The 22,675-nt window shown below is 35.5% G+C and overlaps 1 protein-coding gene across 2 annotated transcripts; it reads right to left on the reverse strand.

Moving 5' to 3' along the window:
* Positions 1–731: 731 nt before the first annotated feature.
* LOC103724304 (uncharacterized) lies at positions 732–13,283 on the reverse strand. Of its 2 annotated transcripts, none has more exons than XM_039125231.3 (5): positions 12,889–13,283; positions 12,697–12,812; positions 12,003–12,071; positions 11,865–11,914; positions 732–4,635 (listed from the first exon to the last, which is right to left on the reverse strand). In XM_039125231.3, the coding sequence occupies exon 5, from the start codon at positions 4,444–4,446 to the stop codon at positions 1,222–1,224; it is 3,225 nt and encodes a 1,074-aa protein (XP_038981159.3). In that variant the 5' UTR covers positions 4,447–4,635; positions 11,865–11,914; positions 12,003–12,071; positions 12,697–12,812; positions 12,889–13,283; the 3' UTR covers positions 732–1,221. The 2 variants fall into 2 exon arrangements, with proteins under 2 accessions (XP_038981159.3, XP_017702418.3); XM_017846929.5 differs by having other exon boundaries at positions 13,038–13,245.
* Between the last annotated feature and the right edge of the window lie 9,392 nt (positions 13,284–22,675).

Consider the following 22,675-nt stretch of genomic DNA (forward strand, 5'->3'; position numbering starts at 1 on the left):
GATCCTTTTTCTTCAGATATTTGTTACTAAATCAACATGCAGTGATTACTGGAATCTTGATAACTAAATCTCATTCTGACACCCTTGATAAGTCCATAATATCAAAGAGAAACAACTTCTTGTACAGGCAGTGGATGTTCAGAAAAAGGGATACAACATGAGCTCAATCAACTGGCCTAATCTACAAACCAGATCACTCAGGAGTATAAAGACCATGGCACATACATCTTAGCCTAGTCCAGGTTAATTAGAGTCAAAATTAGTTGTAGCCCTCTCCACATGCACCAAGTTGTAAACCAAGGATTAATCAATTCATTTTCTTGAGAATCATGCATGGCTGGTACAAAAATGCCTCAGGGACATCAACATGATTCAAAAATTTTGGACAAAAAAAAAGTTTGATTCGATCATCTGTTAAGACTGTTAAAGAAACCCTTGTGGATAGAGAGAGTAGGACATTTTTTCAAAATACAACAGTGCAGGAGAAGAAAATGAGAAGTGGCTCCTAAATCCAAAACAAGGTATGAAGTGGTGGTGGGAAAATTCAAACCTTGCAAAAAAAAAAAAAAAAAAAGAAAGCTAAACAATACCACCACATAAAAAAACATGACCACCATAGCAAGATCTAGATGAATTCCTAGGTCAATTCTATCTAAACTATGGAGACTACTAGCAAAAATATAACTCAAAATAGCAGAGAAATGAGATAGGATCGTGAAAGGCACAACAACTTATCGACATCTAACCAGCCAGCCTTCTTGGTGTCTCATTGTACCAAAATGCCAGATTGCAGTACATCAGAACCCTGAACAAATAGGACTTCTAACATGAAACTAAGGGCAAGCATTAAATATTAGAATGTCGCCAAGCTAGTTCTGGTTGCATGATCATAGATCTACATATATACGAGTGTGACGATGGAGAACACTCGCTTCCAACTTGCAAAATGGATCAATTGAACAATCTGCAACCTTTCCAAGCTGGTATCTGCTTGAAACCTCCAAAAACAAGAGCGAAACATAGGCAATTGAAATTGTGATCCAGATTGGATCCAGCAGAATTACACAAATTCTGCGGCTTTTTCTGAAGCAAACTGGAAATCATTCTTGTTGCCTTTTTAATGTGAACCCGAGCTGATAAGGATCAACTGAAAGGTCATGAATCAGAATTATACTTGTGAAAGACCCCCAACCCCAATTAGCCTAATGTTTCAGTCAACATTTAAAACAGAAAAATCTCTGGCACGGATGCAGGATCAAGCTCCCAATATCCTCGTAGCTTGCCACCTCTTTCATCTGTTAGCCGGAATGCAGGTATTTGGTGAGAGAATCTCAGAAACTCATCTTCCAGAATCTCCATCATGGCAATAACATTTCCTTTTCTTTCAGGCCTGAATACAGCTCTATAACCATTCACCTTAGTTAAAAGCGAAACTTTAATGCCTGAACCAGTATGCTCACAAATCTCCACCATATCATACTCACAATTTTCTAAATCTGAGAGGGTCCATCCTGCACGCCACTTCTTGTATACAGCCCAAATCTCACCAATGCCGGGGAGGATAACATATTGGTTTTTTCTACCAGTTGGTCTGGCCTGTACAAGATGAGAAAATATATCCGTAGTATCAAATGTAACGCTACCGGAAGCAACTTTAAATGTTCCACATCCAATTGGCAGCTCCTCTCCCAACCAACGTTTCTCCTCCTCTCTTGAAGGACAAGCCTCGAGCCATATCATATGCACTCTAAAATCCTCCAACTCAACTTTCCTGATCCAACCATAGTATTTGGGAAATTTGTCAATATCACTGTACAATGCCCATATCTGGCCAAGTTGAAACTTTTCAATAGCCTTGCCTTCTTCAAAGTTATGGAACTCTGATTCCGGATATACATAGGTAATCGGGCTTTGAGATGATGATGTAGAGGGATCATGACATTCAGCATCACTGTTAGCATTGGCATTCTGAGGATCTACATTATTTTTGTCAATCTCTACTCTGGATGACTTTGTTTCATTTATATGATTTGAACCGGTTGTTGCCATATGCTGACTTGTACTTGCATGATATTTCTCCTCACAAACTCCATTTGTTCCATGAGAAGAGAAGTTCAGACATTTTATATTCTCAGTTTCCCCAATTTTGACAGTTCCCAGCTTCTCATCATCAAGTGCAGTCTTTGGATAGGAACCATTACATTCATCATCCAACTTTTCAACTCCAACTGTTAAACTGTCAAGACTGATGGAATGAAAAATCTCTTGAAAGTTGTTAGGGAGGGAAGCCGAATCAAGTTCAAGACAACCTTTTGGAATGCCTCCCTTTTCAGCTCCAGTCATCCTATAAGAAGGAATACTGTGAGAAAATCTAAGTATTTCATTGGGTGGTATGACACATGAGGCTGTTATTCCGCCTTTTGCTCGGATGAACAAGCTCACAAAACCCTTTATCTTGACCAATGGAACAACAGCTATGCCAGTGCCTGCTGTGACATCTGAAACAACTTCTACAATTTCATATTCATAGAGCCTGTGACTGTCTGGATCAGAGCTCCACCCAATATCCCAGTCCTTGTAAAGAGCCCAAACCTCGCCCTTCCTAGGATATATGTCATATGAGTTTCTCTTTCTGCCTTTTTCCCAAGATATAACATGAGAGAACATCAGGCGGTCCTCAGTGACTTCTGATTTCCCTAGTCTGAAGTTCCCACAAGCAACAGGCAATTCCTCATCAGACCATGCCATTTCAGCTTTATTTGTGGGTCCATGCTCTAGCCAAGTAAAGCGCAGTTTGAAGGGTGGGCCATATACATGCCTAATCCGAGCATAGAATCTAGGCATCCCATCCAGATTATCATAGACTGCCCAGATCTGATCAACTGCAAATTGAGTTGGACTCCTGAGCTTCTCGAAGTCAAAAAACTCTGGATCAGGGTAGGAAAAGGACCCAACATTAGGTGAAGCCTTGGAGCTTGAATCAACACTAGAATCAATTCCAGCTTGAGATATTTCCTCTTTCTGAATGGTTCCTTGTTTGCTTTCACGCAATTTATCTTCGGTCACTTCTCCACTTCCATTTGGCAATTTCTCATCACACATGGTGCCTCTTTTCTGTCTGCTATCCATTTTGTCTTCAGAAATATTGTTCTCACCCATTCTCACATCAACTCTATTGGCATCACCATCTGAAAAGTCTTTAACACTCTGATCAGCATTATATGATGATCCACCCTTTTTCAACCTTTTATGACTGGGAGGATTCATGTAGTCATCATTGTCACTTCCATCTTCATTATATCTGACATTTTGCTTCTGCCTGGTTGATCTTCGCAGGCAATGGCTGGCATCTGCCCCAGCACCATGCTCTGCAGGAGGACCATCTTCAATAACTATATCTTCACTATCAGTGCTATCTGAATCACTAGATTCGACGACTGTTTTTCTGCCCCTCTTCTGGCTTGTGTTTGCTTTTGAAGGCTTAGCCACCTGCTCTTTCTTATTCACCTCCGTAAGCTTTACTTTTTCAAACTTCACCTCATTGCCTGCCCCAACTTCAACATTCACCTTACTATCTACTTTTGTCTTGTTCATAGACCCACCTTCATGTTCAGAGTTGACCGCTGAAGTCCCACCCACATTACCCTGAAATGCGGCAGTACTAGAAGCAGCATGTCCAAATTGAGTTTGCTGGCCGGTATTATGAGCTTGCTGGTTAGGAACTTGCTGCGTCGGAATTCCAGAATTGTTATATGAATAGCCCGAACTTGTCCCAGGAGGCACACTTTGTGCATTTAAATCATATGCTATGAAAGGTTTCATGCAATTCTGACAGCGGAGAGCTCTGTTTAATATTGTCCTGTAATACTGGTATCTCATGCCACAAGTAGGGCATATGGTCCAAAAAGTCTGGGTACCACCGAAAGCTGATGGCTGTTGCTGCTGCTGATTCAAACCATTAAAAGTCATGTTATGAACATTGCTTCTAGCATAAGTAGTATTCTTGGCTTGCTGAGAAGGCTGCCTTGCTGGGGTAATTTTAACATTAGCATTTCTTTTGATGTCATGAAGGGACCGCTTCGCACGGTCAGATAGCGTCATATGTGCTTCTCCAATTAACTTAAATGCAGCTTCAGCACCTGCAAACTTGTTTTTATCGGGATGCAGTAAAAGAGCAAGCTTCCGATACTGCTTCTTGATAGATGAGTCATCTGCTGATGGTTCTACTTGAAGAATTCCATACCAGTCCATTTCCCCATTGACCTTAACTGCAGCAGAGCAATGCACTTCACAAACAGTTAACATCTGAGAGATGTTGTCAAGGTCAGGAAAGAGCTGTTGGGCCTTGAGAGCAATCTTCCGTGCCCCAACAAAATCTTTGTTTTGCATTCTTTTTTCCGCAATGTCCTTGGCTCTGATAGCCTCTTCCTTGTTGCACTCCATCATGATATAATAAGGACACCGTTGAATTCCTTCATGTAAGATGCTTCAACCAAAACAGGCTATGGTTCTTCCTCATGCTCATTAATATTCATGGAGCATGAATACAGTGGTTGAACAAAACCAGGATCTGGTATTGTAAGTAGAACCAACCCCCTCTAAACAATAATTCTCTACTTCTGGGAATTCAGTCACCTGCATGTAGCAGACAGAGGATTACTTGAACTTCAGTCCTCAAGAATAAAACAAGAGAAAATTTGATACAGCATTGCAGATTCACATATGGCTTCCATTACAAATATCTGAACTAAATCTTACAATACAACAGATAAGCTGCCAAAAGCTGGCTATATTTTTAATCAAAAAATTTTCAGATGCCTACCCATATCAAGATGAACAAGCCAAGACCTCAAGTGTTATATGAAGAATGGAAAGAAAAAAGAGATGATTATAACTGACCATATATCTAAAAGTTTTTGATTTGCAACTACAGAGTATGAAGGAAATTCAAAAACTAACATAAAAACTTTATTGATCTGAACTAATCTCTGCAACAATTTGATAGATTAACATGGAGGTTAAAGCTACCAAGACCTTAGAATAAATCTACACCAAATTTTTCATTTACATTCAAATTCCAATTATCCCTACATCTTAATTTTGAAAAGTGCTTATAGACTCCATATATTCTTTTAAAAAAAAAAAATCTCATACACAAAAATCTGACCCTTTTATCAGTAATACATTATAATAAGCTAAATTTAACTAGAAATAATGAATCACCTTATTATAGGCATAATCCTATGTCACTAAACTTCAAATCAAACACTGAGGGTCAAAAATATAGAACTTAAGAAAATAGACTATATCTTCTAGATATCATAAGGGCCTCCAAAAGAAGCATTTGCACAAATGAAAGAGAAAGTAAATTATAAAGAATACCTTATGTAATCTTACGTGGTGTTTGGTGACCCGAATGTGATAACCAAGATGATCTTAAATCACTAGTGATCCTTATCCCGGGTAATCTAATCCTTGGTGATCTAAGATCACCATGTTTGGTATGCTGTGTTCCAGTGATTAAAGATCTCCAAGTATCCATGAGTAACCTATTTGTGTTCCGTAGGAATCCAATATCACTGACCATATAATACCAAAATTACCCCTGGCATATTTCATAAAGTATATTTATTATTCATATAAATATATTATTATTATACATTTATTAATATATTAACTGCTACTATATTCCATAAAAATATATTTATTAATCCAAAAAATATGTTAATTGTTATTATAAAATTAATATTTTTATTTATGCTTATGTCATATCTATAATATTGGTATAATATATTAAGTATATTGATATAATAATTTTTGTCGCTGGACTGAGGGATATTTTTGTTCCCAAGATCACTGCCCTAAGATGATCTTGGATACCCGACCTCAAGGATGTGTTTTCCATCACTGAGTTAGGCAGTAATTTGATGAGTAGGGATGATTTGGGATCATTGCCACGTAGGATCTCCATGGTACAACCAAACATGATGTTCTCGTCACCTCTACCCACATCACCCTTGATGGAATGATCAACCCGTACCAAATGCCCCTTATTGTGACCATGATTAGTAGACTAGAGGACTGCTAGTAAGAAGATGAGCATCAAGCAAAAGCACAAAAAATCAATGACTTAAAAAACATTGAAAATCAAGTGCGACCATCCTATTGATATTACACTAATACGACAACAAAATTATCAAGGAAAAAGATGCAGCCCTATTACAAGTCCTAGTGGATATAATTTACACCAGGATGTCTTCATCAAGTGATATTCTGGACATCTCTTATAATAAGCAGATTGATCCAAAAGGTATTCTATGTTAGCAACGAAACTAAGAAGAAAACTGAAATTAGTTTGGTTTTGTTTCAGTTTATTTAATAATAGTAGTAAATTGGGGTGCCATAACAATACTATTTAGGTCAAAGTATGTTATTGGATCAAATTGTTGGTGAAAATATAGCCCTTCTGAATTACAAGAGTAGTCCCTCACTACTCAAGTACAGGATTGGGTTTCTCATATCTTATCCAGGTTTTTTCCCATTTGTTCCATTCTTATAGGTCTTTTAGCATAATTGATAAATCCCTACATGCAGCAACACTTCCTCATCAGATGAAGGAGAGGTATTGCCAAATGTAGTTCAAGCCCCAAACACAGAAAACCAACAACTGCTCTACATATTTCCAAGTTCCAACAGGGAGAGACCACATTGCAAACCTGCCAAATGTATTCTGGCTTTGAATGGTTGCCTATAGATAAGCTGTAAGATATAACATGGGGCTTATTCCAAAAATCTAAAAATAATTGAACTACTTAGATAATATATTTTATTTAGATATTATGCTTCTGTGCCAATGATACAAGGTCAGAACATAATCAAGCATTAGCCATTGACAACTTTTAGTTACATCAACTACAATTAAACTCTTTTCCCCTTTCTCCTACTTCTCCTCCCTTCTCTCTCGTTGTCATTGAACAAAATGACTTTACAGGTTCAAGCAAAATATGCAACAGCCCAATAACACAAGTTTTAAGAGAGTGAATTGGGGGCAGCCCAAACTTAAGCAAGCCCCTCTATGGCCACTTTTTCGGATATGTGAAATACCCTACTAGTATTAGTTCATCAGGCATATAAGAGAGCTACAAAGTGGACCTTGATTTTGTTACTTTTCTAAGGATGTTCTGGAAGAACATAATGAAAAATGATCCTAACTCATTATTGGATCTGTTTTTGATGCTTGATGATGTTCACAATTAATATCTAACTTCAAACACATAAGATGTCCCTCATGTCATATGGATCAATGGTACTACAATTTGACCCTATCGGGATTGTAGCAATGTCTCTTGGACTCTATTAGAATCAAAATGGCATCAATAGAAATGAAATATCATTTATTAAACAATGGCATCAATAGTAATCATTCTTGATAAAATTATGTTTTTTTCTTTTGAGGGGGAGGGGGTGTCGATACACAGAAACAAATCTTCCCTTCCCAACATACAAATTGTCCACCACCATTCTAGGACCGAATCAAGCACACTCAACTTAACACAGGACTTATCAAAGTAGGGTTTAGCTAATGATTGAACCCAAAATTGCAGTTATGGATAAAATTTTGGATCACTTAAGATACTAGAAAATCATGACATAATGTGAATTTACAATGTCTCTGAAATTACAATGTTGTTGTTGTGTACAACTAGTAGTTTTTGCTTTCAAATGAAAATTCAAAAAAAATCACTGAAAGGGTGGAAGCATAAATTTCTGGCAGAGTAATTTTCAAGTTCATGATTCCCTATCATCTTATATTTTTCCATTTTCAAAGATACCCTTAAACAACCAAAGACCTTGTAAAATATCTCAATTTTTAGCATTTTAAAATTTTAAGTTTGAGAAAGAAAAATCATGATATTGGAAATTAAGAACCTTGGAATGCAACCTAAATATATTTGTATTACAAATATATGGATATTTTGATAAAATTCATTGATCCATGTCTAAATCAAAAGATCTAACATCACCCAAACAAACTTTAGGTGGCCTTTGAAAATATAGCATGTTAGAATTTTTATGAACCATATTCATAAAAAGAAACTTATCGAGTTTTAATACTTAACACCTCAAAACCAAAGTTTAAAATATAGGTTGATACAGTATGTAGTGGTTTCTAGATGCCATACTAGCCGAGGACCAGTATGTAGAAGCACAGGTACATGCAGTATCTAGCCTAACCACATCCAAACCAATCCTAAATCATGCAGTTCAGGGCATATTGCACAAAAACTAAGCTTGAATCAAGCCCGGATCAAGAACCAAGCAGTCAGACCCGAACACAGCTCAAGATAAAATTTATTTGGTTTTGAGGCTCATTTTCCACCATTTAACTCTAAAACATACTTGGTTTCACCAAAAATTGATTAGATGTTCAATAACACCTTTTCATAATAAAGAGTTCACTTCAAGAGAGAATACACATGGGATACACCTTGCATTAGCATTTCTTATCTAATCCCAAATTCTCATCCTCTTTACATGCTTGTAGAAGAACCACAAGATGACTCTAAATATAACTAAGACCACATCTTGTTTACTTTACAATTTAACTAAAATGGGCTCAGTAAGAATTATAAATAAACTTCCTAAAACTAAGAATGCTTTTAATACTAAAACTTCTAATCAAATTTCACTTAGACTGAGTAAATTTCAACACCCTCAAACACTTAGCTAGTTATCAATCTGGACAATACTTTTCCAAATATTCACCATACTCGGGCTTTATCTGAAAAGGTGTTGTGTCTAGTCTAATACTAGTTTATCTTAAAACAAATTTGATCCAACTCTAATAACCATTGTTATGTTTGAACCTGCATGTAAGATATTAGCAATATAATCTCGAATTGAATTAGAATCAAGAACCTTATATGATTGATATAGCTCAGTAATGTGCACACAAAAACACACCCCATATGTAGATATACCATATATCATGTACTCCTTAGTCTGAAATATGTAAATTATGATCTGTTGTGTGTATGGTTATGGACTTATATCAGACTTGCATATAGCAAGATCCAGATTTGGGGGGGATTCATTCCCCTAAAACCTAATCAAGCTTGACATGATGCAGATCTTAATTTGTCCATTTTCCAAATGCATCTATCTATGTAATGTGTCAGTTCTCCTTTTGCAATCAAGGGGGTAGCAATGCAATTACATTCTCAGGCACTGCTTGTTTTAGACAAGCAACTGGAAGTTTCATGAGCATTCAGAGACGGAACAAATAAAATGGTCATTCATGTATACATATTTTAATTCTCTCATTCATTTGGCCTGTTGAAGTAAAGATGAAGGCCGAACATTTCTTGCTGCATATAGTCATATCAAATCATGATATTTGTGATGTTGGTTGACCATAGGGGTTTCTTTTTCAAAAAATGAATTTTGAACTGCGATGTAGAAATTTTCTACTTCAGTAGAATAATTGAAGTTCACCCTTGTCTTTGCTCACCATATGGTCCCCCACTCCGCATATTAGAAACCAAATAAGTAAAAAATCCTTATTTCAAAAGTCTATACATACATAATATAAAAAAAAAATCTAATCATGTATTTTTGAGTCATTGGCTTTCAGCACACACGTAAAATCATGACTACAGCACTTAAATCGACACTCCAGCCTTATTTTTTGGAAAAACTTAGCATTGTAAACCATATATGTATATCAATCAATACCCTTTGTCAGCATGATCCTCAATATAGGAACACTATCTTTCCTGCCCCAAGCAGGTACACCCCCCATACATTGATCAAACATTTGTTAAAGCAAAAAAAGGCATATTTATCCACTCATTGATGATCTCTTAATAACCTGTGAATCACAACAAGAATGCTCAACTGACTAGCTTTTCTTGTTATGTATTGAATTACTTTTGATATTTCGAAGAATTTTAGTTGATGACAGCATGGATGTGATTGACAGCATCGAAGGGAAGTTTACAAATCTTAAAGGTTACTATTGAAAATAATATGGACGTAAAGTACAAAGTTGCAGTAATGGTTCTGAAGAAAGGGTGAGAAAAGTTCCAACTTCCTGTTGGGCCACTAAAAATAGACCTAGGCTTATATCTCTTGATAATCACAAAGATTAAAGACCAATGGAATTCAAGAGGTGTGGCAATTTATAATTATTTCAGACCATGGGTTATTAATTGATGAAACAAAAAAAGTTTATCTACAAAAGTTAAAATGTCTACGGAAGCATTGGCAGATAGACAAAATTATATAAAAGACTTACTTTTCCCATAAATCTCTTTGGAACTTAAAGTTGAATACCTACAACTCATTTCAGCCTTGCAGAATCCAAGTTTAATCTAGGCAAAATGCTTATTTACATTTAATGACAAAATGGAAATGCCTCACAAGTTAGTCTTGACAAAAAATCCAAAATGACACTTGTTCCTGATCATTTCCTCTTTTTTTTTTGAATGAAATTTTGAGCCGCATTGCATGCTACTAAGAGTTGATAAAGCCACCAAAGTCAAATATCGAGCAATAGAATGTGCCCAAGCACGTAAGATGAGCAAGCATATAAGAAAATATAGGGCAAATATTTAGCAAAACATGATACAATTAAGTTAAAGGCAAGTAGATTATAGGGCAGATTGGTTGCATTAATTAATAGTAAAGCCAAACGACGAGTTTGAATAGATAAATGTTAGAGATTGTATCCTTCAATAAGAATGAACAGAAAAGGAATTGTAAAACCAACACCTAAAAGCTGAAACAAGGGTTGCCTGTTATGGTTAAGGCCATCTCAGTTGGAGGACTGAAAGGTTTTCCTCAAGCCCATCTCTTTATTATTTTAATGGCAGAAGCTTTGAAAGAAGCCAAGACTAGGAAATCAAAGAAGTGGCACTACACCGGGTATCAACCTGCTTCCATCCCTAACACTCTTCAACAGGTGAATCACAGCATCTCACTTTCCTGCTTCCATGAATATTTCTCCACTCAAAACAAAAAAAAAAAAACAGCATAGCCATTCATGTATCTTCTCACGTGCATCACACATGCAGGACCTTATAAAAGGATAAATAAGGGAAATATCATAGGCTCATAGCCTTTATAAGTTGGATGGATTTGTAAAGCCAACCTGAAATAGCTGAAACATGTCGTGTTGGTTTTGGATATATTTAACCCTATTGGAGGATTCAAAGGTTGTCCATATTCCAGAAAGGATAAATTGGGAAATTTCATGCTTTTTATACGTTGAAAATTGCACTGATCATAAAAGATAAAAGTAATTACATTGTTAATTACTCTCCTGAACCTTATGGTATCATACAGACCTGCAATCTGAACCAGAACTTCAATGCAAAGAGGAAGAACAGAAAAAAAACGAAAATCATGTCAAAAAATTCATAAACCAATAATAGAAAGATGGTGTCACAACCTTAACCTATACAGTAGACTAAAATAATCACAAAAAAACCTCTCCCATTGAAATAGTATAATTTATGGAGCATAACCCTAAGCGGAGAAGACTGAACAGATGACTTCAGCATCAAAACAAACCCTCCACAAATTATGCTAATATCAAATCTTTTAAATAAAAGGAAAAAAAATTCTGCCCATAGAAATTTCCTAGCAAAATTTAAGCAGATCCTACAATGCAAAATTAACAGCACAAATTTTTGCCCTAAGAAAACAAAGCCCTTATAGAAATAAATGCACACAATCCTTAAGCTCCACATACATCGATCGCAAATTTGCATATATCTAAAAAGTCAGCTCAACATGAAAGGAAGGGTCCATAACACATCTCAACAAAAATCCATAAATTTCATGAATAACACCCTTCTCACCGATGGTGCAGCCCAACAGAGATCCAGATATAAGCACACAATTTCAAAACCTGCAAAGCGAAAAAAAATTGTTTCAAATTCCTAGACGTGTGACTTTTCTTTACGTCACCAACATCATTAAAATAACACCTTCCTCACCTTAGTTAGCTACAAAAGTAGATACTGCAGCTCAACAGTAATCTAGATAAAAGCCTGCAATCTCAAAATCTGCAAAACAAATGTCACTAGCTTCAAAATCTTAGACATCCCGACTTTTCATTTGGCAATGATAACTAAAGTTTTCTAGAAAAGGATTAAGAACTTTCCAATTGAGTTAGCAGAAATACCCCATTAACCAAAACACAAAGCCTTCCAATGATTCCACAAACAAAACAACAAAAGCATTCAATAGTCTCTTTTAAAGCTATGGCACGCTTGATTCCCCAAATCTCCCCACCAAATACATTTCCCATTCATGAACAGAAATACATAAAATGAAAAAAAAAATCATTTTTTGGCCATTATTAATCCCAATGTCAAGTCCATGTAAAAAGTCATAGTATTTTAAGATTTCGGAAAAATAAAATTTATTGCCCTCAAAATTAGTTTTAACATTTGTTGATGAAAAAGTTTGATTCGGAAACCAACTCTCCATTAAAAGTTTTAGAATTTAAATTCAATAAAATATACAGAGAAAAAGGACATGACCCAGAAAACAACTTCTTACGCAAATTCCACCTCTAAATCACATATAGAGACCAGGTAATCTCGAAAGGGATCAAGAGAAAATTGCAACCAAAATCCTACATTCCACCGACCGACCAGATGAAAGCCTAAAACCCTAAACTCTTACCAAGACGGAAATCGCGAACACCAACCAGTTCTAGAAACGAGGAATCCCTCTAAGGAACCACCGAGGGCAAGAACAGAGCAAGGGAAGCGCGCAACCTCCCGTAGCCTCCAAGCGAGCTGAAATTGAGAAATATGGGGACGAGTGAGAAGCCAATAACCCAAAAAAAAAAAAACCACGGAGTAGCAAAGGTACTTCGGCAGGCCAGAGAAGGAGCTCCACCGCATATGGCCCCGCCGCCGCCCGGAACCCTAAGCGCGCGGCGGAGGAGAGGACGAGGAGGATCGAAACTTTTAGAAACCTAAAACTAGAGAAAGATCGAGAGACAGAAAGAGAGGACTTACTCGCTGGTGTCAGCGGGGGCGGCGGCGGGTGGGGGGGGGGCGGCGGGGGAAGAGGGGGAGGCGAGAGGGGGTGAGGAGGAGACGGAGAAGGGAGGGGTACGGAGGGGTAAAATCCGATAACCCGATCGCCCAGCGGGAAATGAAAAGGTATTGGAGGGAGAGAGAGAGAGAGAGAGAGAGAGAGCGAGCGCTTTGGGGAACGTAAATTGAGAAATGAAAGGGGAGAGTGAGATGCATTTGACTGACATTTGGCACGTTTTCATGCATGTGATGTTGTATGGACGATTGGGATTGCTTTCCAAAGTACTTTCTCCAATTTTTTTCATAACAATGGTTAAAGTTGTACCTTAAATTTGTATTTTGGGAAAACACTATATATGCACAGCTATAAAAAAAGGGAGGGGGAAAGAAATAATGTCCAAGAGAAGAGCCCAGAAGTTTGAGACATCTTGTAAGAAGTTAAGCATATGTGATGCATGTCAGAGGAAAATATTATGAAAAATAGAGTAGTTGATGGTGTTAGCTCCCCAAGCTGGTAAAATTCTTAATAATTATATTAATTTAGAGTAAATTTTATTTTTATCAGAATTTAGAAGGAGGGCTACCCTAATTGTACATAGCTTATTGCCCACGAATCATTTTACGAAAAAAAAGTAACTAGTAAAATTCTTAACAATTAGATTAATTTAGATCAAATCTTATCTTTACCGGAATTTAGAAGATTAAAAGTATTTGGATGAGGGCTACTCCTAATTATACATAGCTCATTGCCTACGAATCATTCTATGAAAAGAAGAAAATAATGTAGTAATTTAATTATTTTTTTAAAAGTGAAATCAAAATTGGGTTAGAGTCCCATGTTAGGAGTTTCATTATAATATTAGGGATAGAATGTGTTATTATCACGACGATCACTAATGAATCATCCATGAGCAGAGATCCTCTCTAGGTTAGGATTAAACTGGAGAGGTCCAATGATTGGTGATCCATGTATTTCAGAACAATTTGGTGATTGAGTGGGTCCTGCAAGGCAAATGTCCTATATTATCATTGTTAAACCACTAGTTATTTTGCAATATTTAGATTACTAGTAATTAAGAGCCAAGCTTTTCTCATTCAATCATAAATTAAAAAGGGTAGTAATTCCCCTTCTGCGACTCCAAAGATTTATAAAAAAAAAAAAGAAACAAGTTGTACATTTCTAAGAGCTCGGATATATATGGTAAAAGTCTTTCTGAAAAAAAAAAAGAAGCTAGAAGCTAGTTTTTTAGCTTCTGCTGAAAAGTAATTTTTCTAATGTTTTTTTCTTATAGAAGCATGTTTCATATATGCTTATCAACATTCTATTTTCTACCTCTCTTTTTGAAAATCCAACATTTTTTCTCCACACCACATTCTTTTCTTTTCCTTTTTCATCTCTTTTTAGCTTTTCATTGTACCCAATTGACTTTCATCGGTCTTTCAAAATATGTGTTTTTTGGCTAGGCATTAGTTTTATCATTGTTCTCAATCTGATAATTTAACAGCTTTTTAAGTAATTTGTATGTTAGGAAAAAAGTAATTATTGGAATCCCTATATTTTCATAGATATAATAGGATGGCAAAGTAACCTCTCAAATATGTTGGTTGTATCAATATGTGTGTGTATATATACACGCATGTGAAAATATTTTAATATTTAATTTTTCTTATGTATTCAAAATAAAAAGTTGAACATTAACCATAAAAAACTAAACTATTGATTTGTTGTGACTAAATATATATTGATTCTTTTACCTTGTATTATATCAAACTTTTCTATTTGCAAATATTTTATCTTTCTTTAATGGTGATTTACTAAATTGATTTGAATATGCAAGCTTCACCTAAGCCTTTTTGTTTATTGCTAACTATTTACTAATCATAATCGAGAGAAGTCTAATAATTATATACATAGAATTGTTGCTTAATTAAATATTTGATATATCTAGTCAACTTTTCCACCCAAATTTTTCTCTCATTCACCCTAATTAGAGCCTTACATTTTTTAATTAAAAAAATTAAAATATTGTATATAATATATACTTAATCTTAATTCTTATGCGAGTATCACAATTATAGATGTGACAGTTAAAGATAATTGAACATTGAAAGGAATGATACAAGAAAACTATTTAAAAATTTATTACTTCATTCTAACTTATATTTGATGACTTCAATGATCTCATGCCCTTTAGCCTATCCTAAAAAATACTAGATGAGAGAATTGTTGCCAAATTTTACTAATTACTCATTCATACATAACATATGCATTAATGTATAAATTTAAATAAGTTTATAATTATATTAGTTTTAAATTAGAGTCAATCTGAAACCAACAATAAGCGAGGATATCTGATGCTCTCTGATCCAATCCAATAATCTAATGACAAAAAAATAGTAATCCAAATCTAAATTGTTAAGGATTAGCTACTTGATTTAGACATTTGATATGAAACATTATAGATTAATGCTATGTCAATATCAAGCTTTAAACAGAGAAAAGGAAAAATGGGCAATAGAGAAGTCAAAGAAGAAGGTATTGGAGTTGTTTTGATGATTATAATGTGGTTAGAGATTAGTACCATGAAGGATAGAGGATCATGCAATGAGTGAAGTAGAGCAAATGGTGAAGGCGGTAAAAATAGGAGGATCATGCAACTTGGTCTATGACATGAGTTGAGACCTTCCTCTTCTACCTGAGGGGCTGCATGAGTAGAGTCTCTATCAAATTCCAGAGCATCAAGATTGTATATTTGGCCTATCACATCTAGCTCGTCAAAAATGGCCGAGTCTTCGAGAATAGTATTCAGCTATCGAGATTCACCTTAGAGAAGACTTTCATCTAGGTAGCAGAAGTCATCCACTCACCTTCTACTAGAGAGCCTACGATAGCTCAATGCATTTGGGACTCTACCTCAGCTCCTGCAGTGACTAGGATGATTTTCATCACTTGGAAGCGCCAACTCTCAAGTTTCCTCAAGATGAACTTCGATGGCAATATAAGTGACGACAACAGTAGAGGAGGTGTCGGGTTTGTGATTAGAGGCCATGATTCTCATCTCATTGCTGCTTGTGGGAGCTCGATCTATGACACCACTATCCTTGGAGCTAAGTTGAGAGCGGCTTGGGCAGGTATTACCTATAAGAGATTTTGCTTGTGAATGGATCTCATCCATCTAGAGGGTGGCTTAGCCATCATGGTTGGATGGATCCATAGGCAACTCACAACTACGGACGGACACCTCTTGCTCTAGAACATTTGGCAGTGCGCAAGGGATTGTACGACCTTTCAGTTGAGTATGTCTACTTCAAGTCCAAAAAAGGCATAGATTGGGTTGCATCCTTCATTGCTAAGCACTCTGGTGAAGTGTTATGGACTAGCGATGCAACCTTGCCACCTTCCTTCCAGGATAGTATTTTTTCGATTCTTTTGGATGTGCTTATACTAAATTTGTGAGATTCGTCCTGTCTCAAAAAGAAAAAGAAAAAGAAAGATGATAAAGATTCAAGAAATAAAAGAGAGAGATAAAATAAGGAACCTATTTACGAAAGGGAAACAATTTAATAGGCTTAATTTTGTAGAGGGCCTAGAGGCATAAAATGGTGGAATTGAAGAAAGAAAACGAGGTAGGCTATGATGACTAAAAAGGAAAAAGTAAATGGGGTAAGCTTAGGATTTCTTTTATGCTATTGTTTTTTATGATGGGTCATAAGAATTTTGGAAATATACTCTCTATTTGGTTTATATACTTGTCGGCAAATATTCATCTAAGAACATGTGCAATGGATTATTTATTGAAATATGAGTACGCTTATAATATTTCTAGATAACTCATAAGCTTTAAAATGATCATATGCTTATAATATGTCCAAGTAACTTATGAGCTTTAAAATGATCATATTTATATATGAAACTTAATGCTTTTCTTTTTTTTCTGTTACTTTCTCTTTTTAACTCATTTTTCTTATAGTCTTTTTTCTTATTATTTTATATCCATTCATGTAAGATGCAATGTCTATGAAATATATACTGTGGACAACAATTGAAGTCCCAAATTGTTTTAATACAAGCTGAACCCACTACATGTGGCTACAAGTCACTAGTTCCTATTGCATCAGAATTTATAATGAGAGAACAAAATAAATGAATAAGCAGAGTCAATTACAATCAAGGAGAAAGATGAAATGGAAGCATTCAAATTTATGCGAGAACAAGATTGGAGGCTCAAGCTATACCTTCACTATCACAAAGCGACTGTGGAATTACCTCAAGACCACCCCAGTCCAGCTAAGGAAAGGACACAAGGTGATATCGCAAGTGTCAAAAGTCAAAACTTTAAATTTAGATATACTTTTAATTTTAGTAGCACTCTAAAGCACATAAGCCTAGAATATTAAATCACATATAAGTTTGGCATGAAAATAATTTCATCATATCCAACATTAAGTAAGAGTTCTAACTGATTCCAAAATGCATCGTTTGGAGGTTAGACAAAAAAAATTATAGGCAAAATATATAAGAGGTGTAAATGCAGTCTAAGGTTGTAAATAGATTATCCAAAATACTACCATTAGAAAGCAACTGCCGATAACAAGGCTCCCATCAGAACAATTCTAATGGTAGAAACCATGTTGTCAGTTGGTTCTGAAAGGTAATTATCATATTTTTATGATTATATTTGATGGTAATTAGGTCATCATCAGATGGTTTTTAGCATCCAAACCATCCTTAAGGCATGAGTTTATTTCTAGATGCCTTCATTTGCAAGTTGTTTGAGTCTTAGTTGAGTTCTAAGTATTCCTATCAATTTTCATCAATGTAAGGGTCCTAGAATACTATAAATACACCATATATTCAGAGCGAATAAGGAATTAAGTTGAAGATTTCATCAATTCTCTTTGTAAGACTTGTTCATGGTGTGTCTCCGTCTCATAATGTTGCAACTTTGTAAGAGTGTTTATATGACTTAAAGACTTTTATTCTTCTAATGCAACTCCAAAATATTATATGCGAAGCTAGTGCATTGTCAATGGAACGTGGGAAGCTTGAGTGAAAATTAGTATGACTTTAGTTGGATTGAGGGATTCGATTGGTGAGAGCATATAATAAATATTCTTCTTAGATTTTGCTTTCTTGTTTGCATTTGGCCTTATAGTTCTCCACAGTTGTCTATGTTCTGGTTCCAATTTAGATTCAAAGCATTCTAGTTGAAATTATTTTTCTAGTTATCTTCTTCTTTAAAATTATGTAAAAATCCAAAAATATTATAATTTATTTTTTGCATTTTTAGAAACCGAGTTCCCATTTAGGATAGAGAAATCTTGTTTCAATTTTGTAGTTTATCCTAGCAGTATTGGTACCTCAGGTTGTTTCTTACAGCTATCCCTAATCTTAACCCTAAACACTTATACAACCTAGTTAAGGTAAAACTTATGCTTCCACATGTTGACCTCACACTACTAGGATCTCTAGTCTTCTACATCATATTTGCTTTGAATGTTAGTAGAGACTAAATACGATACTTAAATTAATATTATATTATAATTAATATTTAATTATATCATGTATTAGTGTTGTTGGGTTGGTTGTTATAGGATCGTATAAACTCCAGATTAAGACTAACTTGACTGATTACCATACCATAGAATAGGTTATTATCAATTTACTGAAAGTGATTCCTAGGTTCTTCGGTATTAAGCATGCTGAATTTTTTTTTAAAAAAACCATGGCTGAACCTGATCGGGTTGTCTACGTACCCCTTCACAAGAGAGATCAAGCCACACATAGTTCTTTTAAGTTTCAAAACGTAGCGAAAAAATCGAATCAAACAATTTTAATTCGTGCATGCTTACAAGATCAAATCTAGAAATTAGCACTGTAAGAACACATAGGATTATGCCAGAATCATTTAAACAATTATGCTAAAACTTTTATGCATGATTAACTATCAGATCTGAAACTTAAGAACTCTATTCCAATTAATCTCCAAATATCCATCGAATGAATTCTGGAGATATCTCCGTGAGGAGCTCCAAAAGAGGGTAAAACCTCGGAGAATCGGACCTAGATCTTGACACCATAATGAATGATTAATGCTAGATTAATACCTTTTATGATGGATGAAACTTGTGGATCTGATCCTTGACTTCGCAGTCACGCACACGAATGGCCTCTCCGAGAAGTACACGCGAAGCCCTGAAGGATCTTCTTCTGCAACAGTGCTAGCAGTTGTAGAACACTTTGAAGGCTGAAATCTGCTCTCAGGGGTTCAATCAACTCTTGATTAATCGTCTTGAAGCAGATAGAGATGAGGTTTGTAAGAAAAGTAGAGGACTCAGATCTAATCTTAAATCTTCTAGATATCCACCCTGAAAAACCTAGCTAAAATGGAGAAGAAGAGGAAGAGGAGGCATGTGAGGAAGTAGACTGCATTGGATGCTCTTACCGGCGCCCATCTTGACCCTTTTTTATAGGCACGCCATTTGCTCATTTGAATTCGAAATTCAAATGCAAATCTGGTATTTGTTGGTGCATGAAGGGGATAGTTGCAACAAGATAGATCTTATTTTTATTTGAATTCAAAATCCAAACAATATTTGGTTCATGCGGGTGAGATAGAATTGAAATGGATGGTAATGATCTTCCATCATCATCTAGCCATTTTTCCACATGTTCCACGATCCAAATTCCATCAGATTTCATTGAAAAACAACTTTTGGATCGAATCTCGGAAGTTCAAAACGTCCGCGAGCTCCAGATTTTCTGGAAGGAGTCGACCTTCCCGATCTTCGAGTTGACTCCAAGTCGTCTCGAGTCGACTCCTTCCCCTTCGAGTCGACTCTAAAGCTTCGCGGGTCGACTCTGACAGAGAACATTTTCTCTGATACGCCCAGCAAGTCGACCCCTTCATAGCTCGAGTCGATTCCAAGTCGCCTCGAGTCGACCCCAAGAAAACTTGAGTCGACTCCACCTGGGAAAAACAGAAGAGGTCGTCTCTGAATTCTCTAGAGAGTCGACCCTCTTCTCAAGTTGACTCCTAAGAAACTCGAGTCGACTCCACCTAGAAAAAAACAGAAGAGGTCATCTCTGGATTCTCTGAGAGAGTCGACCCCTCTTCTCGAGTCGACTCCTAGGAAACTCGAGTCGACTCCAATCAGGTCCAAAACTCTGATTGAACCCAAAATTGAATCCAATTCAATTTGGCTCATCCTAAATCCATTTACTCAATCAAATTGAGTTTATTAGTAATTCAATTACTAATTAATCCTTCAATAATTACTTTAATTATTTTATAGGATAATTTGCCAATCGAATTGACCAAATTACTCCTGAATGATTCTTAATCATTCATCAGCCTTCTTGATCAATCAGGAATCTTCTATGCATGTGATCTTATAGATTCGAACCTAAGCCGGTAGTATAGGAACGACTTCCTACACTAATCGATGTGACCATCTAGCAATGGTACCCGACATCCGGATAGGCCGAATATATGCGAAGCAAATATTCTGGAATCCTGGACTATGGTTACGGTATAATTTATTCCCTTTGACTCCTAATACCAGGATAACTTAGAGCTCACTGTCAATCCTATAATTAGTACATCCATTATGTGATTAACTTTAGATATCCCGTGACTCCTCACTGGGATTACCCTGGCTAAGGTTTTGTTAAATTAATCACAAGACATTATCTCCTATTTTCAGGAGGGGTCAATTCCATTTCGACTCATAACTGACTACGCAAGTACTTGACTGCATCCAGTGATCTTTCGTCACTGAATTAGAAATTCAGGTAGTCCGGTACCAAAGTACAATGAGTTGCTTGCTAGTCACAGGTTGCGGTCTCAGGTCAGAGGGCCAAACTTATATCCATATCCACTCGGAACATCTCTTGACAGTAGAGCGTTTCGAAATTGGTCACGTTTAGTAAAATGTACTCCTACACTTCACCTGTGTGGTGGCATACCAGTGTCTCCACACTCCTTGGTTAAGAAGACAACCAACGTATATGTCACACAATGACCTAATCTTGATAATGTTGTCGTCCTTGTAACAACATATCATTTGGTCGCGAACTAGTTTAAGGACTCGAAGATAAATCCTTCTTTATCATTAATAAGCCCTAAGGACTTCATCATATAAGAATTCATTTGAAGATGTAAAATGATGAATAATGCCAAAAAATACTTTATTGATTTGTTAATTCATTTACAATATTCAATCATCAACATACTGACGATTGTCATTTAGGATACAATTCTCAACATTTGCCATAGTCAAAATTATTTTTTTTGATTTACCTAAAATATAATGGGTTATACTTAGATGAAAATAAAGAATTATTCTATTAATGGACTAAATTTGTGTATATTCTGCCATATTATTTTTAAAAATCCATCTGCCTTATCAAAAAAAGAAAGAAAAGAAACACAATGCACACAAAAGTCTACTTCAAGGGCAGAGCTAGGGGGTTGAGGTAGAGTAATGGCTTTCGTAAGAAATGATCTTTCAGTATATTAGTAAGGAGTTCTACAATCCTCTACACCTCCATTTTCTAAAATTTTAATGAGAGCCCTATGATTTCCCCCACTTCCTAAAATTTTAATTTTTTTGAAAATTTAAATAAGATCACACGTCAATAATCTTGGAATTATTTTTTTTGGGTCCACATAGACTAGGACAATTGTTTTATAGATAACATTAGGATTGTTATGTTTAACTCAGCATCCATCAATGTTTTTTATTTTTTCAAATGGTAGTTACCAATGCTTTTATTATAAGCACTGACTCGATTATTGAAATTATGATCTCATGATGTATGTTTGCATTTCTCGTATTTTCTTCCTAAATCTTATATCTCACATGCTTCTAAATAGGATTTTCTGGAATAAGATTTAGATCTAAAATAAACCCTTGAAGTTAGATAGGAAAACAAAAAAATGAAAAGAGAAGAAAGCAATGGAGAAGAAGACAACTTATGCAATATTTTCTATTAGTTGCAAATTGAATAAAGGGGGTATATTGATTTACAGCAGCATAGATTTGTACCTTTTTTTTTGCATTCTTCTATTTATTATCTATATTTTTATCTTTGTTGCACATTTACAATGAGAAAGATATAGAAATATATCATGTCTAGCTGAATCGTGGTTTGTACAAGATGCTCAAATTAAATAAAAGGCCAAAACAACTATTTCATATGTACTATATTATTTTAGAGATGATATTAGCTTAGTTTGGTTTCCTTGCACCTTCAGTAATACTACTTACATATTACCTTTGATAATAATATAAAAAAAAAATTGTAAACATGATTATCATTGCCTTCCTCACCTATATTTTGGCTTTGCAACTGGTCTTAATCTTTAATACCTCATTTTCCATGTGAAAGAGCCATATAAAATTTAATTGGTTTGAGTTTCATTAATTGTTTTGTTTATCTGAGCCCCTTTTTCATTTATTATAATGAAACTAATATACATTTAATCATTTATATATAACAGTGAGAATCAAATTATAAATAGAAGGAGAAATTTTCTCTGTTCAACTTCTATATTTACCCATATTAGTAACAAAACACATGCAATGCATGTTGAAGAAAAATGATAAATTAT

The sequence above is a fragment of the Phoenix dactylifera genome, chromosome 2, assembly GCF_051530095.1.
Source record: "Phoenix dactylifera cultivar Ajwa chromosome 2, Ajwa_hap1_PhDact_Kaust_v1.1, whole genome shotgun sequence".
NCBI classification, from domain to species: domain Eukaryota; kingdom Viridiplantae; phylum Streptophyta; class Magnoliopsida; order Arecales; family Arecaceae; genus Phoenix; species Phoenix dactylifera.